The following is a 23,105-nucleotide window of genomic DNA, read 5'->3' as shown; positions in this document are numbered from 1 at the left end:
TGCACTTACACCACTTTCTCACTTACAGCAAGACCTCTTCCATTTATACTGGTTAGAAACATATCACTATTCCTGCATCAAGAGTTCCTTTAATCGAAGCACTGGATAAACCAGAAGATTTGTAATCTGCTAAGAGCTAGATCTGTGGTGTTTAGAGCTGACAACCCAGAGTCATATGAGAAGTCAGACAGACAGACATACTTTATTGATCCCGAGGGAAATTGGGTATAACCTCATATTGCAAGTACAAAGAGGCAATTTTGGTCTAAATTTTGGGCTTGCACAATATAACTTCCTACAAGGCAAGATCAGCTGGATTAAGTAGCAATGACCCATTACTCTTGGAGGAGATCAATGCTTTTTACGCATGCTTTGATGAGGATAACTAAATAAGCCCAACCCCACCTTCTCCTCATCCATCTCTGGATGACCCTACAATTTCCGTGTCTAAGGCCAACACTGGGCATCCTTCAAAAGTGCAAATTTACAAAAGACATCTGTTCCAGATGGTGTACCCCAAGTACTAAAAGTCTGACCGGTTTGTACTGGTACCCAATGATCTGCCTCAATGACTACTATCCGGTATGTATTTACTTCAATTATAATGAAGTGCTTCAAATCAGCTTGTGCTTGAGAGATAACACGGATCTGCTCCAATTTGCCTACCACTATAATAAGCCAATAGCAGATGCAATTTTCTCTGGATCTTCACTCTGTTCTGGGTGATCTGGACAAGAGGATATGCTGCAGTTTATAAACTACAGTTTGGTATTAAACATAATCATCACATTCACATTCACCATTAAGCTTCAAGACCTGTGCTGCTGTAGCTCACTCCAGACATCCCACCCTGCAAAAACTCATTTCAGAGAGGTAGCACCCCACTCCCTGCAACCCCATATTCCACCCCCCACCCCCCAGGTCGACTTCCAAGGGTGTATGTAATACTTTGCTTAGTGATTTTGTCTAATCTGCAAACCAAGTTGGGTATATACAAAAAGTGTGACATTAAAATATGTGCTTATATTATATTATCATGGAGACTTTTTTTTATTCTATTACTTTAAGCAAGTCTACAGGGAGTTTGGCCTCATCACGGAGGACATCACTTAGTCCCCTTCTCTACTCTTTATACTCTACAACTGTGTGGCTAAGCAGAGCTCTAATGATATCTTCAAATTTGCCAATGACACTCCTGTTATTGGGTTAAGTACAAGTGGTAACAAGTTAGCTTACCAAAACAAGATAGGGCACCCATTTGAACAGTGCCACAACAAAAATTTCTTGCTCAACATCAGTAAAACTAAAGAACTGAAACTAAACTAAAAGAAGGAAGGACGGCAATTTATGCCAGTCTGTATGGGGGGTCTGCAGTGGAGCTTTAAATTCCTGGGTGTTAACATATCAGGTGACCTGTTCTGGGCCAAGTACACAGGGCCAATTCTAAGGAAAGTGCCTTTGCTTACTTCGGAGGTTAAGGTGTTTCAGCTTGTCACTGAACAACCTGACAAACTTCTACAGGTGTACTGCTGAAAGAATCACACATCACGGTCCGGTACAGCAAAGCAAATGTGAAGAAACTGCAAAGAGTAGTGGACTCTGCCCAATACATCTCAGACACTTCTCTCCCCACCATTAGCAACACCTACTGAAGGCATTTCCTCAAGAAGGCAACATCCATTATCAAAGGTCAGCCAGGGGATACAGAAGCCAGAAGCCCACAACATAAGGCTCAAGAACGGCTATTTCCCTTCAACTATTCAGCTCTTGACCTAGCTGCTAAACCCTAGTCACTACTGTTTAGCAACACTGTGACAACTTTGGTCACTTTGCACTAAAATGGACTTCTATTTTTTTTGGTTCTAATTGTGTCTTTCTTGTAAAATGTTGTGTATAATTCATGTTTAATTTATGTTTTTCTTTGAATGCTGATTGACTGGAGCGACGTTCCTATGAAACTGCTATATATATATATACTTGTGCATTAGACAATAGACTCAACTTTGATTTTGCCTCAGGTAGACTTCTTCCTATTCACTCCAGACACACCACAGAAAAATAATCAGAAATTGTTTGCATTAAAGATAAATTTGTAATATTGAGTGATGCCTGTTCCTTGAATATTCTGAGTACTGTTTCCTGGTCATGATATTTATAGAAAGCAGATCATCTTCAAACAGAATTGCACAGTTACATTTTTACTTAGAGTACATACAAAAATATCTGTAGTCTTGAAGAATCACAAGGAATTTATAGTAACCCTTGGGATGGAGAGGATGTGCCTTAGACAGGCACATTGCTGTTCATTCAGGATAAACCACAGGAAATAACCAACAATTCTTTCATAAGATATTATAGCAGGAGTAGTCCATTTAACCCATTGAGTCTGCTCTGTCATTTGATCGCAGCTGTAAGAATTATTTTTTGTCTTCATAAAACCAGTTACATTATGTGATGTCACTTGCTTGCCTTATACTGAGTACTGTTCCCATTACAATAAATCTGTAGTTGTTTCAGTGACCGTTCCATCAAAATATTATCAGAGGAAGTTGATACTCTTGTAGGATAACACAATCACATACGATTAATAGAAAGTTTCAAGGTTTTGGTATAGTGCCTTTCAAAAGATTTCACCCCCACCCCGGAAGTTTAAATTTTTATAGTTTTACAACATTGAATCAACAATGGATTTAATTTGGCTTTTATTGACACTGATCAACAGAAAAGAAAACTCTTTTATGTCAAAGTGAAAACAGATTTCTACAAAGTGATCTAAATTAATTACAAATATAAAACTCAAAATAATGGATTCACCCCCTTTAATTTGGCATACAAATCATCACTGATGCAACCAATTGGTTTTAGAAGTCACATGATTAGTTAAATGGAGATCTCCTGTGTGTAGTCAAGGTGTTTCATTTGATTGTAGTAAAAATACACCTGGATCTGGAAGTATCCTAGCAAAAACTACATCATGAAGACGTAAGAACATTCCAAACAAAAATACATGAAAAAGTTATTGAAAAGCACAAGCTAGGAGATGGATACAAGGAAATGAATATCCCTTAGAGTACAGTCAATCATCAAGAAATGGAAAGGATATGGCACAGCTGTAAATCTGCCGTTCTCAAAAACTAGTGATCATGTAAGGAGTTGTCTGGTGAGGGAAGCCACCAAGAGACCAATGACAACTCTGAAGGTGTTACAAGCTTCAGTGGTTGAGGTGGGAGAGACTGCACGTACAACTGCTGCCCTGGTGCTTCACCAGTTGCAGCTTTATGGGAGTGGCAAAGAGAAAGCCACTGTTGGGGAAAAAAAACTCACATGAAATCTCAGCTAAAATTGCCGGAAGGCATTTGGGAGACTGAAGTCAGCTGGAAGAAAGTTCCATGGTCTGATAAAATCAAAATGAAACCAAAACTTTTGGCCATCGGACCAAATGCTATGTTTGGCATATAATCAGAAACGCACATAATCAAAAACATACCATCCTGACCATGAAGCATGGTGGTGGCTGCATCATGTTGTGGGGATGCTTCATTGCATCAGGCCCTGGAAGGCTTGTGACGGCAGAGGGTAAAATGAATGCAGCAAAATACAGGGAAATTCTAGAGAAAATTCTGATGCAGTCTACAAGAGAACTGTGACTTGGGAGTAGCTAAACAGGAAACAGCAAAGTTAATGTCCTAGAGTGGCCAATTCAGAGTCCAGACCTCAATCCAACTGAGAATTTGTGGCTGGATTTGAAAAGGGCTGTTCACTCACATTTCCCATGCAATCTGACAGAGCTTGAGCAGTTTCGTAAAGAAGAATGGGGATAAATTGGAGTGTCCAGATGGGCAAAGCTGATAGAGACCTGTCCACGCAGACTCAAGGCTGTAAATGCAGCCAAAGGTGCAACTACTAAATACTGATTTGAAGGGGGTGAATACTTATGCAGTCAATTATTTTGTGTTTAATAATTGTAATAAATTTAGACCAATTTGTAGATATTTGTCTTCATTTTGACATGAGTCTTCTGTTGATTAGTGTCAAAAATGCCGAATTAAATCTATCATAATTCAATGTTGTAAATCAATAAAATGTGATTTTAGTGGTGGGGGGGGTGAATACTTTTTATAGGCACAGTATATATGCAAATACTTTGCTCCTTGCTAAAATGATTACCTTGATATGTATCCTTTCAAATAATGCATATTCCTAAACCTAGTGCTCAATGAATTCATCTCAGAATTGTTGTTGCCTGTGAAAAACTACACCTTGATTTCAACCTCTTGATTTTACAAGGACACAATGCCTTGGAATCTAAATTCCTCATCTGTCCACAATTGAAATAGTATAGGTACTTATTGCGCATGTGATGGAGTTGCTGATGAATAACTCATTATGTTGCATCTACAACAGTGTCATTCCATACAGAATCCTACTGAACGTTTGGCAGTCCTTGAGATATCTGGAACAAAGGAGATGGTTCTTTGGTTGTTTCAGTCAAGTTGCAACCGGCGATTCGAAAGATTTCTTCTTAAACACTTTATCAATGCCTAAACCATGATGTGTCAATTATTAGTTATTGGATCTGTGTTCGTGCTCGTTAGTCCAAATGCTTTGAGTATTATTTGTCTTTCGATCGCTTAGACATGCTGGATGTCAGGAAGTGCATGTACAGAATCTGATTGTGGCTGCGGGGTGTGTTTTTTCTCCCATTGTGCTTTAAGTCATTCTGTTATGTCAGAGTTGCTGTGTACTGTCACTCTTGTTGATATAATAAAAACAGAAAGTGCTGGAAATACTGAAGAGGTCAGTCTGAATCTATGGAAGGAGCGGTATAGATAGATAGATGGATGGGTGGATACTTTTTTGATCCCAAAAGCAGTTACACTGTCACAGCAGCATTACAAGTGCACAGATATACAAATAATAGAAGAGAAGTAAGAAAGAATAAAAAAAAGTTCTCTGAAACAGTCTAACAGGAGGGGATCATCACTCCCCTGGCTATAGGTTGACTCATTGTAGAGCCTAATGGCCGAGGGTAAGAATGACCTCATGTAGTGTTCTTTGGAGCAGCACCGTTGTCTTAGTCTATTAATGAAAGTGCTCCTCCGTTCAGCCAAGGTGGCAGGCCAAGAGTGAGAAACATTGTCCAGAACTGCCAGGATTTTCTATAGATTTTCCTTTGTTCTACCACAGCCTCTAGTGTGTCCAGTTTGACTCCTATAACAGAACCAGCCTTTCTAATCAGTTTATTGAGCCTGCTGGCATCACCCATGTTGATGTCATTGTCCCAGCACACCACAACATTGAAGATTGTACTGGTGACAACAGACTGGTGGAACATATGGAGGAGAGGCCTGCATACTCCAAAGGACCTAAGTCTCCTCTGGAAGTAGAGGCATCTTTGGCCCTTATACACAGCCTCTGTGTTGGTGCTCCACTTGTCTGTCATCCAGGTGTACTACCGGTACCTGAAGGTCCTCACCATCAATAGTAACTGGGAGCAGTGTAGGCTTATTCTCCTAAAGTCCATCACCATCTCCTTTGTCTTACTGATATTGAGCTGCAGATGATTCAGCTTGCACCAGGGCACTGTATTCATCCTCCCATACTCCCTTTATACATTTAGCTATTGCTGAGTCATCAGAGAATTTCTGCAGATGACATGACTCAGTGTTGTATCTGAAGTTGGTGGTAAACAGGAAGGGAGCCAATATAGTCCCCCATGGGACCTCAGTGCTGCTTATAACCATGTCTGACACACAGCTCTGAAGCTGCACAAACTGTGGTCTGCCAGTCAGGTAGTCCATTATCCAGGATACAATGGCAGAGCCAGCCTGCATTGAATGGAGCTTCTCTCCCAGCAATGAGGAATCAAAAAACAATCCTCACGGAGCTGCCCTGCTTATCCAATGGGAGTAGGCTCTTTTCAGCAGGTAGATGACAGCATCGTTGACTCCAATGTACTCCTGGTAAACCGCAGGGGATCGAGGGCTGATCTGACCAGGGGTTGGAGGTGAGCCAGGACCAGCCTCTCTAAGGACTTCGCGATGGATGAGTATAGTTAATGTTTCACATCAAAGACACCTTCATTAGAATTTTTATTTTTCTAGCATTCGCATTTTCTTTGATTTTCACTGTTCTTGTGGTGTTAACTTATCAAACTCCGATTCATAAGAGTGTACTAGTGAGTAGATGATGTGGGTTACAAATAGCCCATGTTGGTTCTGTTGGATAGAGATAGAGCTAGAGAGGCAGTGAGAGAGAGATAAAGAGACAGAGTGATCATATATATTTATATAATAATATTCCAGATGTTCAGGATCAACTGTAGTTTATCCTAAACAAATAGCAATTTTCTTTTCTGAGACACATCCTCTCCATCCCAAGGGTTATTCCAAAATCAGGTATTGGCGGTGTTACAGATGCAGTGCTGTGGACTTATTCATCCAGCATCTCCACTGCATGTATGGAACATATCTTTATTGTCTGCACATAACTTCCATGCTCTTACCTCTTCTGGACGATTCAATGAGCTGTGGTAGCCTCTCATTCCTTGGCCATCTGTTCACTTATGCCTCTATTGTACCTCTTCCATAACTTGCATTCAGGCTCTTGCTTTTATATACCCTGGATATGCTTAATACTGAGTCAATGACCCAACTACTCTGTATACTGTAGGAGAAGGGTTAGCAGTGAAATATTAACTCTCTAACCAGTAAGTTAACCGGTGTAGTTTGTGCTACAGATGTATATCAGTCCATCTGTTGCCCGGTTAGAAGCACTCCTGCAACCTTATTACCCAAGCAACTGAGAGTGTTCATTAAACTCGGACAAAGTTCATGAAAATTAATAAACACATCTCAAGGTTTTCAAATAACTAACTGAATGTTCTGTGAGAGATTGACTTGATGTAATCCCAGGTTTATTTTGCAGCGAGATAGACTCATTGCTTTAAGAATGTCTTCCCTTGCAGGTCATAATGCTGAATTCAATCTCAGAATTACAGAACTACATTGATAAAACACAGCTGACAGAAGAACTCGGGGGAACCCTGGAGTATTGCCACATGCAGTGGTTCTGCCATCGCACTGTAAGTTTCCTTCCTATCTTTCCTCCTGATTAAGTTTGAAGTACTGAAAGTGTCATTGTAGCTGTGATGTTTTTAGGTCACTTGGTACTGTACTGTTATCCTCAGACATCCTGTCCAGATACCTGCGTATTACCTGCTGGTAAGCTATCTGACTTCCTGAGCAGCAGAATTGACCCACCACACCCACTCCTACCTTCCATCAAATCTATCAAATATCTGTCCTTTGCTTAGTTAGCACAGTTTTGTTAAAACTGGTGCTCAGTTCAACTAGGAATTGATGATGAATTGAACATGGGGCTTCTGTATTCTGCAACACATAGTCCTCGACAATGTGCTACAGATCAAAAGAGTTATAGAGTTGCTCTGACGGCTGCTGATGCAAATAGGCCAATTTATTTTAGCAGACATGTACAAATAAGGAATTTGCATTTAAAACAGGTTTACAATTCTGTCTCAAGTGCTTTTTTTAAAAAAAATATCCATGCCATGATTTTCATCTGGGTTCGTAAATTAACCACTCTGGTTCCATCCAATTTACCATATTCGATCTAGTTCATATTTCTGATGTCTTTGTTTGCATTAGGCTATTGAAAGTTTTGCTGTCAAGGTAAAGGAAACTGCCCAGGTGCTTCAGATGTTTGGGACAGAACTTGCTGAAACTAAATTACCAAATGATGTTACCACAACCATGGGTCTTGTAACAAAGCACACAGAGAAAAAAGAAATGATGAAGGTAACGTGCTAGATGTAATGCATACATGTTTCAAGGAATATATAATTAGTAATTTACTAAACAAGGCATAAATCTTCAACAGTAAACCTAAGTTGGGATTTCGAGTTGTATTTACCTCTTGTACATGTCAACATACACTGTCTATTGTATCTGGCTACTTTTAGACATGCAGAACAGGATTATAAATAAAAGTCCGTATGCACCCTTCCTGAATGGAGATCCTTGTCCTTGATGAAATACCATCCCAACCCTCACCTCAACATAGTGAATTTGGAATGCAATGTGGCTATCCTCCAGTAGCTGATTCAAATATCTCTGCTAGGGCCCCTGTAATTTCTGCACTAGCCTCCTATAGTGGCCAAGGGAACCCCTTTGTCAAGACCTGGGGATTTAACCACCTTAATTTGCCTCCGACAGAAAACACCTCCTCCTCTGTCATTTGTGTAGGGTGCAAGACATCACTGCAGTTTTGCCTCAGTTTTATAGACTTTGTGTCTGACAGTTCAGTCTTATTGTCAGTTCAACCATATGCATGTTCCTCCAGGCCAAAGTACATAACACACTATGTATAACTCACACAAAACACATAAAGTAATATTGCTGCAAATAAATTATCAAATATTAAGATGCATTTACATTACAAGTTTAAAAGTAAACAGTATGACACTACTGGTGTTTCATACGTGATGAGACCTGGTTGGTGGCAGGGAGTTCAGTAAACTCACGGCCTTGGAGAAGAAGCTGTTTCCCATCCCAACAGTCTGTGTCAGTACATCCTGCCTGATGGTAGCAGGTTTAGGAGATTGTTGGATGGGTAGGAGGGATCATTGACAATGCTAAGTGTTTCTAATGGATGGAAGACAGATCCCAATGATCTACTCAGCGGTCCTCACAATCCTTTGTCAGGTCTTGTGGTCGGACGCCTTGTAATTCCTATACCAGCTGGTCAGTACAAACTCAATGGTGCTTCTGTAAAAATTGGTTCCCACAGGGGGTGGGAGGGGTGAGCCTTGCTCTTCCCAATCTCCTCAGGAAGAGGTGGTGTTGAGATCGTCCGTTATGTGCTCTCCCAGAAACTTGGTGCTCCTAACTCTCTCCGCAGAGGAGTCATTTATGTGCAGTGAGGAGAGGTCAGGCTGCACCTTCTGAACATCCACATTCACCTTGTTAGTCTTGTCAACACTGAGACTCAAATTGTTGTGCTTGCATCCAAACATATAAACGAGCTCCCTTAATATTGTTAGATTCTGAAGTCCAACATAGGTACATAGTTCACTCCTACGAATGGCATCATTCTTCTCTCCCTCTCTCCTTCTAGTTATTGTTCTTATCAGTTTTATGTGCATTTGATGTCATTCACTGTGGAGGTATGGTTATATTGAGTGATTATTGTGTTTTCTGACTTGCTGACATCTGACTTGAGCACGTCTGTAAAATTGGAATCCATTAATTACTGCAATATGCCATCAAGTGTTTGTATAAAGCATTGGGGAAGCAGATTTGTATTATATTGTTATATTGAAGAACATTACAAAAGCACTAAAAGTCAGTTTTAATTATTGTGATTTTCAATCTGTTTACTCTGATGCATTATGTTGGTGTAGTGTAAGTACAACTGTTAAATACACAAAATTAAAGTGGGGGAGAAGGTATTTAAGAGTCACTCCAATCACCTTTTCCAGAGCCTCTACAAGCTTTATTAAGGTGGAAGGAACAAATCTTTGTAGCAAATTCATGTTAGGCATTTCAAGCTGTACTTGGACAATGGTTTGGTATACTTGAGGGACAAAGCATCAAAGGCAATCTTCATACAATCAACAATTTGGAACAGAATCAACAGCCAAATGTTAACCCAGTGGAGTGAACCTATAACACACTTCCATTCTGGTTTCAGCACAAAGGGAAATCCAGAATATTACTTCCACAGTCGAGATTTACCAGAAGTATGTACTGTAAGTTGGAATTCTTATTCTACTCATGAATTTTCCTTTCTCTCTCCTTTCGCTCTCTAAAAGAATGATATAAGCCAGACACGAAGACAGGGTTGTTCTCTCCTCTCCTGTATTCTGGAACCGGTCAACAGAAATCCAGGGCATCAGCTGAACACAGATGAGCTGGATAATCAGAGCACTGTAGAACGGTGAGCTTTTTTTGCCTTTTTCATTGGTAACACGATCTGTTGATCTTTCCAAAATAGAAGATCATGACTACAGAGAATGGAAATCTCATCCTAAAATCAGGGGGTCTGTTTGTCTTACTCTTTTCCTTTATATGGCTAACCACTGAAAGAGCCACATGCAGCAACTCAGCTTCAGCATTGACTGTCTCATGTGGCAGGATACTGGCAAGGAACTTTGCTTCTATTAAAAAGAAACAACCAAAGAACACAGCAGATGACAATTTGTGATGTTGTAAAACAAGCATACTGGAGATCAGTTAACGTCTAGAGAGAAAATGATTAAAAAGTGAACATTGGGGTTTGAAACCTCGACAAGAACCAGTTTGTAAGATTTGTAACCTGTAAGTGAATACACTGTTCTCCCCCTAGATGCTGTATATGACAAGTATTTTCCTTCTCTTTCAGTTTCTGATATTAGTATCTCTAGTTGTGTACATCACTTGGGAATTACAGAATCGCATAATAGTCTGTGCTGATCTCTAACTGCTGCTTAAGAAGTGTGGGTTGTTCTGGCCAACATCCCACTACATGGGACAACTAATGATGCAACTGAAATATCACATTTCAATGGTTCTGTTTAGAAATTTCAACACAATAACATTTGAACTAAGCCAGCATTAATGCAGCACCTGAGACCCCTCCCAATTTCCTTTGTCGAACTGTATCCTGGCGGCGTGGAAAGAATGCCCAGCTGTATTACACTAGTTACTTCCCTATTATTCAGTGAGGTTTGTGTCCTAAATTTTCCCTTTACTCTTAGGTTGCTTGCACAGTTGTGTGAGACTGAAGTGGCCTTCGATGAGTTTTGGAGTAAGCATCAGCTGAAGCTTGAGCAGTGTCTGCAACTCCGACACTTTGAGGAAGATTTCTGTGAGGTGAGTGTGCAGGAGAGAAATGGGCGAGGCAGATCCCGGTCACTGACATTGTCTACATGTGGTTGTTAGGGTATTGGACCCGTTGGCATTATGTACAAACATGAATTCAAATTCGTTGCCTCAGTAGCAAGGATTCTGGAAATTCTTGCTGGAAAGATCACTCTAAGGAAAGTTATTTCTAAGTTATATGGCACTGGTAATAGTTGCTGCTGACCACAGAATCTGGTTCATTGTGCTTGTGAGGTGACCCCTGGACTAATGGGTCATTGTAGGTCAGATGTCTATGTCACAAAATTATATGGAAAATAGGCCAACCTGTACTGGTATTATCCAGGACACCAATTGTTTCTTATTCCTTCCATTCCCCTCTTGTCTTTAGTCACAGGGTACTACAGCATAGAAACAGGCCATTCAGCTCAGCTTGTCTATGTTGACAACAGCATCCTCGCTGCTAGCCCCAGTTTCCCATTCTCAGCCCATAACCCTGTAAGTCCCACCTCTCCAAGTACTAACTGCCTCTTAAATTTTGCAATTGTCTCCACCTTGACCATTTCCTCTGGCAGGTATGCAATACCCTTTATGTACAAAAATTACCTCTCAGGTAGCTTTTGAGTCTTTCCCCTTTTATCACGTATCTGTTCCCTCAGGTTTTGGATTCCCCAGCCCTCCCTGTCCACCTTAACAGAACCTGGTTTAATATCACTGCCATATGTCCTGAAATTAGTTGTTTTGTTGCAATAGTACATTGAAATACATAGTAATAAAACTATAAATTACAGTAAGAAATGCACTGTATTTAAAAATATAAATTAAATAAGTAGTGCCAAAAGAGTGAAGTAGTGTTCATGGGTTCATCTTCCATTCAGAAATCTGATGGCCAAGGGTCGAAATCCTCTCTATTGTGCCCTCCTCTTCCTCTATCCCTCTCCATCTCTTCCCTTTCCATCACCCCCTCCCTTCTCTCTCTCCCCCTCACCCTCCACTCTCCCCCTTGCTCCTACCTTCCTCTCTTCATTTCTCCTTCCTTTTGTTCACCCTTCATCTCTCTCCTCCCCCTTCCTTCTCCCCACCCTCAGCCACCTTCTCCATCCTCTCCCTCAGTGCCACACTTCTCCCTCCTCCCTTCCCACCCTCTACAACAGCAGCAGTCACTGGTAGTGTTTACTGGTCGGTTGTTTAGGTTGTGATTGTGATGTAGATAGCTTTGTCCCTATGCAAAGCTTTTGTGTCATCCTGAAAGATTCAATTGGTTTCAGTAGGTACATTTAATGTCAGAGAAATGTATACAATATACATCCTGAAATTCTTTTTCTTCACAAACATCCACAAAACCTGAGGAGTGCCCCAAAGAATAAATGACAGTTAAATGTTAGAACCGCAAAGCCCCCCCCCCCCCGTGGCTCCCCCTTCCACACAAAAGCAGCAGCAAGGCAACAAGCCCCCCCCACCAGCAAAAAAACATTGGCACCCCACCCCACCGAGCTCTCAAACATGCAGCAAAGCATCAATAAAGACTCAGTACCCCAAAGACTACTCATTCACCCGGTAATTTGACATACCACAGGCTCTCTCTCTCTCTCTCTCTCCCCCTAATAAGGGAAAAAAAAATGTCCCCGTTTCACAGTGAGAGGGGAGACGAAACAAAGCAACTCTCTGATTCCCTGCTGAAGTTCCCAGAGATTCTCTCCAACCCAGGTAAATTGTAATATGCTTTTGCAGTCAGTACCGAGTTGATGTTGCTGACCACAGACCACGAATCTTGACCATTTGCTTCTCTTTAGTTTATTTTAGCGATACAGTGCAGAGTCTGCCCTTTCTGCCTTTTGAGCCAAGCCACCCCAGCAACCCCCAATAAACCTGATTAAATTTAACCCCACTGCAAGAATGTATAGAGACCCCTAACAGAGCTACCTTCTTGGACAGGGAAGGTGGCATTGGCTTGACTACTCAGTGTGGGAAAATCCTTTGGTTAGTGAAAAGCAAAGTGTAATAGTCAGTGAGACGTTTTGTGTTTGGAGGGCTCATTCCACAGTGCTGTGCTTTTATAGTATGAATATATGATTTGAATCTATGTATAATTTAATATGATATGATTTAATGGATTTAACAGGGAGATAGTTCCACACTGAAAGAAGACTAGTCATAGGGCACAAAAATCCAATCTGTTTAAGTGTGAGGCAATGCATTTCATGAGGATAAACAAGGTGGGGGAGTATGTGCTAAGAGTGCAGAGAAAAAGAGGGTTCTTAGAATCTAGAACAATATCTCACCATACATGCCTTTCAGTCACCTCTCGTTCTTCTTCAGTCTATCGAGAAAAGCCCTAGCTTGCTCCATGGTTTCTAATCCAGGTGGCATCCTGGTAAATCTCCTCCACACCTTTCCCATGATGAGGATGACCAGAAATGAACACACTATTCCAGTTGTGGTCCGGAGCTGCAACATTCCTCGTGGCTCTCGAGCTCCATCTCCTGACTGATGAAGGCCAGCACACTGTATGCCTTCGAGACGACCTTATCAACTTGCACAGCAAATTTCAGGGATCTATCAGTGGACCCCAAAATCCCTCTGTCCACCCATCCTGCTAAGAATCCTGCCATTGACCCTGCTGTAAGGGTTACTTGAAGAGAAACCTAAGCCAGGGTACTCGACACTAGATGACATGCTTCCAAATTATGAATTTCCAAATCAAAAAGGATACGTTCCACCCTTTATTACAAAACAATCCTGGAATGATAAAAAATTAACAAAACTAAATCAGCGATACAGCGTTCAAATTAGCAAAGTAATAAAGTTAACGGCTGAGCTAGCGTATTCAAGTGATATCAGAATTAGTGTATTTAAGTGTCCAATAACATTCCAATTAACAGACAACAAAAAACATCACTCCCGTGAATTACCTACTCAGCACTAGACTAAATTAAAATAAAACTAACCCCAAGCATGAAAACATAATTATACTCATTTGCTTCTACTGCACCCCAAATCGCATGACAGATTACCATAATAAATCCACCACAAATACAATACAGACAGAAAATAGATACATGGCTCCAACATCTCAGCCCCTTAATTATTACACTATAATAATTACAACTACATACTACTAAGATAGGAGCCATAAAATTTTCAGGGACAAGCATCTTAAACAAGTGTCATCTTTCTTCTTCCAGTTATCATGTGTGACAGTCATCTCGACCAGAGATTACTAGCACTTAGCCTAGTACAGAGAGATGAGAGTGAGTTACCACCACTCTCTGTCCGGTCAAAGTCATGAAACTTCTAAAACTGTAGCTCCTCAAACTTCTGCCTCCTGTAGAAGACAGATTTTGGCTGCTTCATGTGCATCTGCTGCACAAATTCTCTTCTGTCTGGAAAGACTGGAATGGCTCTTCCTATGGTCCATGAGTTTTGAGGTGCTGAGCCATCAACTATAAACACAGTGTCTCCTGGGATGAAATTGCATTTTATACCCGACCGTTTCTGATGTCCTGTAACTGTGGTAAATACTCCTTGACCCACCATTTCCAAAACAAGTTTGGCATGTATTAACAAACAAGAGAAAATCTGTGGGTACTGGAAATCCAAGCAACACACACAAAATGCTGGAGGAACTCAGCAGGTCAGGCAGCATCTGTGGAAAAAAGTACAGTTGGCGTTTCAGGCCGAGACCCTTCGGCAGGACTGGAGGACAAAGCTGCGGAGTAGATTTACAAGGTGGGGTGGGGGAAAGAGAAACACAAGATAACAGGTGAAATCGGGTAGGGGAGGGATGAAATAAGGAGCTGGGAAGTTGACTGGTGAAAGAGATACAGGGCTGGAGAAGGGGGAGTCCGATAGGAGAGGACAGAAGTCCATGGAAGAAAGAAGAGGGGGGAGGAGCACCAGAGGGAGATGATGGGTGGGCAAGGAGATAAGGTGAGAGAGGGAAAAAGGGGGTGGGGAATGATGAAGGAAGAGGTGTTACCAGAAGTTTGAGAAATCGATGTTCATGCCATTAGGTTGGAGGCTTCTTCTTCCATCTCAGGCAACTGAAGAAGTTTGGCATGAGCCCCCAAATCCTCAAGACCTTCTACAGGAATCATAATGCAAAAATTTTTACTCCCTCATGTTATGGGATGATGTAAGATTTAAATTCAAATGTGTTGTGCAAAATAGGTAGGTCACTGCTCCATGGCCATCTTCGCTTGCGTCTGTAAAGTGGTGTAACTGTACCGCAGTAACTTCTCCAAAATCCAGGGTTTTCAAACATCTGACAGCCTTGAAGTCTTTCAAATGGTTGGAAGAACAGTTACACCACTTTACGGCTGGTCAGTGAGCTCCAAGAATGGGAACTCATCCGCCATAAAAAAAAACAGTTTTGAGTGCTGTTGTAGATCAGGGACCTCAACAGAAACTCAGAAAAGGTGAAAAAGAGATACTAAAGGGAGGAGTTTCCGCAGGTGAGCTTGAAGGGGCAGCCATTTGGCACCATCTTAGCTCTTCCAATTTCTATCATGACTTTGTATCCATTTGTGCTAAAGGTGGCTTTCAGCTCACAAAGTGGATAAGCATCAGACTTAGTGTGCTAGCTGTGCTACCAGAAAAGCAAAGAGTGAAGGACATGAAGGACTTAGATATGGAGTAAGTGCAGGGTGTGCAGTGATGCATTCAGTCTGATACTTTCAACTTTAATATCACGATCCAAAGTAGAGCACTCAGCAGAAGGGGAATCCTCTTCACAGTTAGTTCCATCTATGATCCTTTACGAATCTTGAATCCGGTGGTACTATCTGCTACAAAATCTATGTAAGAAATGGCTTGGCTGGATTGATACTATACCAACATCAGTTGCTCCTGAGTGGGACACTGACACAAGAAGCAATGACATAGAAGCAATGCAAAATCTTATCCACTGTCTCACAGCTGGACTGTTCTCCATTATTTTCTGCACATTTCCTAAGAGTTGGCATAGTTCAGTGATGAAGTTGCTACAAAGAGATGTATTGCCATTCTAAAGCCCTCCACATCTTGGCTGAGGTCACCATTAAGCCAGCATAGAAACCTTAGCAGATCTGCATCTTCCACTGGTACTTTAACCTGACGGAACATTGATTCAGTATCTGCCATGATCACCACTGGTTCTTTTCTGAATCTGGTTAAACATAGAAAACATACAGCACAATACAGGCTGTTCGGCCCACAAAGCTGCGCTGAACATGTCCCTACTTTAGAACTCCCTAGGCTTTACCCATAGCCCTCTATTTTTCTAAGCTCCATGCAGCTATCCAGAAGTCTCTTAAAAGACCCTATCGTTTCCGCCTCCACCACTGCCGCCGGCACCCCATTCCACACACTCACTAGTTTCTGTGTAAAAAACTTACCCCAGACATCTCCTCTGTACCTACTTCCAGGCATCTTAAAACTATGCCCTCTCGTGCTCGCCAATTCAGCCCTGGGAAAAAGCCTTTGACTATCCACACGATCAATCCCTCTCATTATCTTGTACCCCTCTATCAAGTCACCTTTTATCCTCCTGGTTATGACTCCAATCAGTGAGCTAATAAGATCTGATCCCTGTAAAATCTGAACATTAAGTGATGTCTCCTGAAAAGTTGCTCCACAGTCAAATACAACAGAAAGTTTCCATTTTCTGGATGATAAACACCATGATGTGGCATATACCAGACTTTCCCATCACTGCATTCCAGATCCCTTGCTGGCAGTCTTTCGGCATAATCTTTGGAGATGACATCCTTCATGAAAGCTGTGTAGTCAGCATGAAAATGACAAATCTTTCTTAAACCTTTTCCTTAGACTCAGAGCACGCTGTTCAGCAATCTTTGGCATATCAACCTTTTTCTTTCTCAAAGGTAAACTAGTCTGGCTCCATAAACATACGATCTTCTCTTGACAAACCAGGTTGTTCATGCTGACTGCACTCAGGGAAGTCCGCCTTGAACTGCTTTGCCAAAGTTCGTACAAGTACCAAACTAGGATCCTGTTAATCATTATCTCTATCATTAACACTGCGTATCACTTGCAACAGCTCCAATGCTTTAGACACATTTGTTCTCTATCAGCTGCTCAATTTCTGAATCAATCTCTGGCAAACAGACGTGTTTCATGCGAGACTATCCCTGTTGTCGAATGTTCCTTTTATGGACAGGCATACTTTCCTGTCTATATATGTGAGGTAGTTCACAACAGTTTTCACCATCTAAGCCAGCCACTTCCAATCCTGAAATAATGTAGCTATTCATGATCTTCTCGTGACCCATGTCCTTTTTCCAGTGAGGCTGAGCTTTTCATGAGGCTCACTGTGCCAAACACTGCTGTATTTCCTTCATCTAGGAAAGCGTAAGTAACCACTGTCTAGTTATCCTTCTTAGACTTCACCTGTACTGTAATTACGAGAAGATTACAATCATGATCGCTTGCCCCTGTAAGACTATGAGATACCAAGGCACTGCTCGCTGCTGCGTCTGATTCTTTCGCAGCTTGTTCTGACTTTTCACCCTTTCGTCAGAGAGAATATGAAGTATGCGGGGATGCTTACCACTATATACCTCGCATGTAAGATGCTTCCTGCTACCCTTGCTGATGTGTCCCGTACACAAACACCAAAACCATCACCATTTTTCTTTAGAAAAGCAATTTTTTCACTCTAAGCCCCTTTTTCCATCTGTGGGTACAAATGCAATGCGCGTTCACCCTCACAGAACAGACACACTTCTTTGGCTGACAAGCTCATTTCCCTTTCATTAGTTCCAGCTTCATTTTTAGCTTTAATTTTCACAGTGGCCAATGTAATGGCAAAGCTGTTTCCTTTAGTCTTAGAATGATATTGTGACTTAGTTTTGTTTACACCTTTGCTTATTGCAGGTGATGGAATATCCTGTTTATTCCAAAACACCAGATGTGTAGCAATCTTTACTTGCCTTTCAATAAAATCAACAATGTCAGTGGAAGTTATCTTATGGTTGTGCCTCTGTTCTCCATTTATCCCAAAGCATATAGGGCAACTTCTTTACGATAATCAACATATTGACAGGCCGGTACAGTACTTCTTCCATGTGATTACAACAGCCTCTTTCATGTCTTCAGATTTGATAGGTAACCAAGAAAGAGCCTTTTGCATATAGGCAGATGCTGTTTTCTGTTCATTATCAAAAGTAAAGCTTTAGCTTTTACATATCCTTTCTTAGGATCAACATGCTGGCGACTTCTGGCAAGTTCTCTCAGCCAACCACTAGTGTACTGTTCAAGGAAATAGAGGCAGTCACTATAGCTGTCAGTCTTCAACACTGTTCATTGATTCACTGACACTCGAGGAATGAATAAATTAACATTGACACTGGGTGTCTTTGTTTCTCTTTGTGCCTTCTGAATAGGGGAACTTGCATCCTGCTGGAGTACTTTGAGTATTTAGCACATTAACTTTGACCATATGTGTGGCAATTTCTTCCTGATTTTTCCTTTTCTGTAGCTTCTACTTCCGTTTCCATAGAATCCTCTCTTGCTCTTACAGCACATGTTTGTCCTTCAATAGTCACCTGTAGGTCACCTCTCTGCGTAATCAAAACATGCCTTGGAATTTAGGAAGCATTGTCTTGTGGAAGGTGAGGCACATATTCGCTTAATGAAGCAACATGACTTTCAAAATCAAACACGAGGAAATCTGCAGAGGCTGGAAATTCCCTTTCGTCAGGACTCGGCCCGAAATGTCGACAGTGCTTCTCCATATAGATGCTGCCTGGCCTGCTGCATTCCACCAGCATTTTGTGTCTGTTGCTTGACCTTCAAAATAACATGTTTGGGTCAACCATTGTTTCGTACCCTCTGTGAATGCACTACAATAGTGATCAATGTTTGAAAAAAAATGGTTTTACTTATTCAGTCTTGGGAAGTAATGAGTTTAGTTGCTGAGCAACAACTTCACAGAAATTAGTCAAATCTTCAAAATGAAATTGCACTTATAAGCCATTTTCTTTGTTTTTCATAAGATTGATGGTACTAAGCCTTTAATTTTGCTCACATTTGTTTCAATAGATTTCAATAGGTAGGTACATTTAATGTCAGAGATATGTGTACAATATACATCATGAAATTCTTTTTCTTCACAAACATCCACAGAAATAGAGGAGTACCCCCAAAGAATGAATGACAGTTAAATGTTAGAACCCCAAAGCCCCCCCAGCTCCCCCTCCACACACAAGCAGCAACAAGGTAATGATCCCCACACCCCCACCTGCAAAAAAGCATCGGCACCCCCCACTGAGCACCAAGTGTACAGCAAAGCATCAATAAAGTCACAGACTTTCAGTACCCCAAAAAACTGCTCGTTCATACTCCTTTTGAAGACTTTTGATTTGATTAGCCTTAGCTTTAGCTTCAATTTCTTTTAGCAGGTCCCAACTGCAGAATCACTGGTGCCAATTCCATGCTTTGATACACTCACGTCACTTTTTCCAGTTGTGCGACTTATAATTAACTTTTTTTTGCCCGTAGTACTGGTAATATTTGATTCAATAAACATAATCAACTAACAAAATATCCAGAAATCCATGGTGCTTAAACCAGACCAAACAACCTTTAGTTCAAATACTGGCAACTGGAATATTTCAGCAGTTCAATAAAACAAAGCAATGATCCCTTAGGCAAACTCCACACAATTGAGCAATGATTCCCAATAGATGGGTAGTGCTGACCTTTCAAAAACTGTTCAAACCACAGAGACACAGTGTGAATCAACAAAAGGTCGTTTACTTGCTCCAGGCTGCTCCAGTTTCATGCTGCCCGACCTGCTGAGTTCATCCAGCTTGTTTGTACGTCTTGATTTGACCACAGTCTCTGCAGTGCACTTTGTGTTTCCAGTTTCATCAAGAAATCCAAGGTAGTTCTTTGCCATAGACGGTGTTCGTTTTTTTTGTTGAGCAAATGTAGTGATTATTGAAGGTAAACCAAAATCACTGAAAGACTAAGCCTGGGTATGACACGCTTCCAAAATAATGAATTTCAAACTGAAAAGGGTACGTTCTATCCTTTATTCCAAAACTAGTAAAGCCACATGAAGGTGCAAAGACTTTGAGAATGTTTCTTTGAAGTGCATAGTTAAAAAAAAGGGACTGGCTCAATTGGATTTATATTCATCAGAGCAAGAGAGACCAAGTGAGATTTAATTGAGACACCTATAATTACCAGAGGCCTAAAAAAGGTAAGACCTATTTTGTTAGCAGTAAAGACTATAAGGAAGGTGTAAGTTTAAGTTATTTGTGTGAAAGATTAGAGGACAAATGAGAAATTAAACACTACATGACTAGTGGAGATCTCCAACTCACTGCCTCAGTTTTCAAAAGTACATGAATATGCACCTGAAATCCATAATCTTTTAGGCTACAGACAGGGAGCTGGGTGATGCACCATCAATAACTCACTCTGAGACGTAAGGCGAGATATCGGCTTTTATTGACTGAAGAAGGAACCAGCAGTGAGTGACCATCATATTACATCCTGGAGAATGAGGCAGAGGATTAGACCTGAATCACCTTTATACAGGGGCCTGTGGGAGGAGCCACAGGAGCAGTCAGAAGGGGGCGTGTCCAGACAGGCACATAGTTCACCACATTCACCCCGCCTTTGTTTGAAAGAGTCCCCATGTGGCGAAGTTTCTTTTAGGTCAAGTCTATCAGGTGGTCGAATCTGTCGTTGCGATCTACGTAGCACCGACTGTGATTGCACCAATGCCGGCAACATTGGAGATTGCACAGGAGACGGAGGTTGTGCTGGTTCCAGCTCACGCATGTGCGAGGCACCTGGTATATATGTGTCATGAGGAGTCCATGTAGGGCCTGGTGAGCGCGGTGTCACCTCGGGTACAGGGTTCATAGTTACCGGAGAGTGTTCAGGGTAGTGGTCTGCTGCACCTGCGGGCGCCAGGTCGCGGATGGAGACCGTGTCCTCCCGCCCATCAGGTAAAACCACGTAGGCATACTGGGGGTTCGCATGCAGAAGGTGAACCCTCTCGACCAGCGAGGAGTATTTATTGCTCCTCACATGTTTCCGGAGCAGCACTGGCCCCGGGGACGTCAGCCAAACTGGTAGAGCGGTCCCAGTGACAGACTTCCTGGGAAAAGAGAATAGGAGTTCGTGAGGGGAGGGGGGGGGTGGGGCCGCCATCCGACCACCTGGGCCCTCCAAGGGCTTGTGCTTGGCTCAATGATCCCCTCCCTGAGCAGCCGCTGCACCTCTGACTGAATGAAGGCCCTGTCCCCCGCACTGTACCTCCTGCTTTTAGTTGCCACAGGCTTACAGTCAGGGTCAGGTTGGCGAACAGCGGCGGGGGAGGGACCTCGAGAGTGGAGAGACTGCAAATGGTGTCGGTAGCGCAGCTGTCGTGTTGGATGGGATGTGTGTGTCGCTGTGTGTGTGTGGTCAGTAGTGATGAAGGCCCACAGAACTGAGGATTTCGGACAGTGAGTGGTGGGAGGGGCCCGTCATATACCATAGTCACACTTTCGAGATGGTTCTGGAAGTCCAGCCCCAATAGTACAGGTGCGCGCAGTTTAGGCATGACCAGTAGCTCAAAGTTCCGATATTCTGTGCCCTGCACCACCAAAGTCGCTACACAACCCGCCCGGATGTCTGCAGATTGCGACCCAGAAGCCAAATGAATCCTCTGACTTACCGGCCGCGTTGCGAGTCCGCAGCGTTGCTCTGTGTCCGGGTGAATGAAACTCTCAGTGCTGCCCGTATCAAACAGGCATCTAATCCTGTGCCCCTCCACCAGGATGTCCATCATTGACCTTGCAAGCTGGTGTGGGGCGCCTTGGTCGAGAGTTACAGTGGCCAGAGTTGAATCGCCGTCTTGGCGCCCGGTAAGCATCGGAGGGTCAGGGGTGGGGCGTGCTGACGCCGACAAAGATGGCCGCCCACATCCGGGGTACCCGGGAAGCATCGGAGGGTCGGGAGCGGGGCATGTTGACGCCGACAAAGATGGCCGCCCACATCCGGGCATGCAAGATGGCGGCCCCCACGTCTCACCCGCAGCGCTGCACTCCGCTCGCAGTTTAGACTTACAGACCTTGGCAAAATGGCCCCGCTTTCCGCAGCTGGAGCAGGTCGTTTCTCGCGCTGGGCAGCGTTTACGAGGGTGCTTTTTGTGGCCACAAAAATAACAAAGCACGGGCTTCTGACGGGCTGCCGCTGTGGTCGGGTTTGGGGAGCTCGTGGAATCGCGACTGGCAGCGGCGATTTCGCTCGTGGGAGCCGGCGGTGGCGGGGTCTGAGGCGTCCACGGAACAGGCGGGGAATCGCGCAACTGGACAGCGTCGGCGTAGTGCAGCGCAGCTTCCAGCATGTCGGCCGTCTCGATCGCCGAGCGTAAGGTAAGGTCGGCATTTTCCAGCAGTCGCTGGCGCATGTACACTGACCTCAGTCCCGTCACAAAGGCGTCTCGCACTAGCAGCTCCGCATGTTGTTCTGCCGTGAGCGTCTTGCAGTCACAAGCTTGGACGAGTGTCTGTAGTGCTCGGAGAAACTCGGCGCTCGATTCTCCAGGCCGCTGTCACCGGGTAGCTAAACGAAGTTTTGCGTAGACGGTGTTCACCGGCCGCAGGTACTGTCTTTTGAGGGCATCCAGTGCCCCTTCTTAGGTCGGCAGGTCCTGGATAATGGAATAAACTTTTGGGGTGACCCTCGAGAGGAGAATTCTGTACATAACGGCAGGGTCAGTCGCACGAAGCTCCTCCAAGTACGATTGGAAGCATGCAAGCCAGTGTTCAAAAGCGAGAACTGCGTCAGGGTCTTGAGGGTCCAAATCCAACCTTTCCGGACGCAAAACGGTTTCCATGTTTTAAAACTTTCAGTCAATAAAATTGATACACCATCAATAACTCACTCTGAGACGTAAGGCGAGATATCGGCTTTTATTGACTGAAGAAGGAACCAGCAGTGAGTGACCATCATATTACATCCTGGAGAATGAGGCAGAGGATCAGACCTGAATTGCCTTTATACAGGGGCCTGTGGGAGGAGCCACAGGAGCAGTCAGAAGGGGGCATGTCCAGACAGGCACATAGTTCACCACACTGGGTAAAGGATTAATCCATACGCTGTGACTCCTCTAATCTCTTTAAATCAGCAATACAGCTAACTTTGCTACAAATCACACATCACTACTCCATTAGGGGCACAAGAGTCTGAATGTGCTGAAATCCATAGTTAAAAGACGAACTGCTGAAATACTTCCTACTC

General features: G+C 42.9%; 1 protein-coding gene across 5 annotated transcripts in view; it reads left to right on the top strand.

Moving 5' to 3' along the window:
* Positions 1 to 23,105, top strand: part of mcf2la (mcf.2 cell line derived transforming sequence-like a) — a 225,589-nt gene that overhangs the window by 99,448 nt on the left and 103,036 nt on the right. For all 5 annotated transcript variants that reach the window (XM_059967763.1, XM_059967758.1, XM_059967760.1 and 2 more), the window contains exons 6-9: positions 6,968 to 7,084; positions 7,668 to 7,817; positions 9,833 to 9,957; positions 10,757 to 10,871. In XM_059967763.1, coding sequence (XP_059823746.1) covers positions 6,968 to 7,084; positions 7,668 to 7,817; positions 9,833 to 9,957; positions 10,757 to 10,871 — 507 coding nt within the window. The remainder of the gene's footprint in view (positions 1 to 6,967; positions 7,085 to 7,667; positions 7,818 to 9,832; positions 9,958 to 10,756; positions 10,872 to 23,105) is intronic.

Source organism: Hypanus sabinus, chromosome 4, assembly GCF_030144855.1.
Source record: "Hypanus sabinus isolate sHypSab1 chromosome 4, sHypSab1.hap1, whole genome shotgun sequence".
NCBI lineage: Eukaryota > Metazoa > Chordata > Chondrichthyes > Myliobatiformes > Dasyatidae > Hypanus > Hypanus sabinus.
This window is presented reverse-complemented; position numbering and strand designations above follow the sequence as displayed.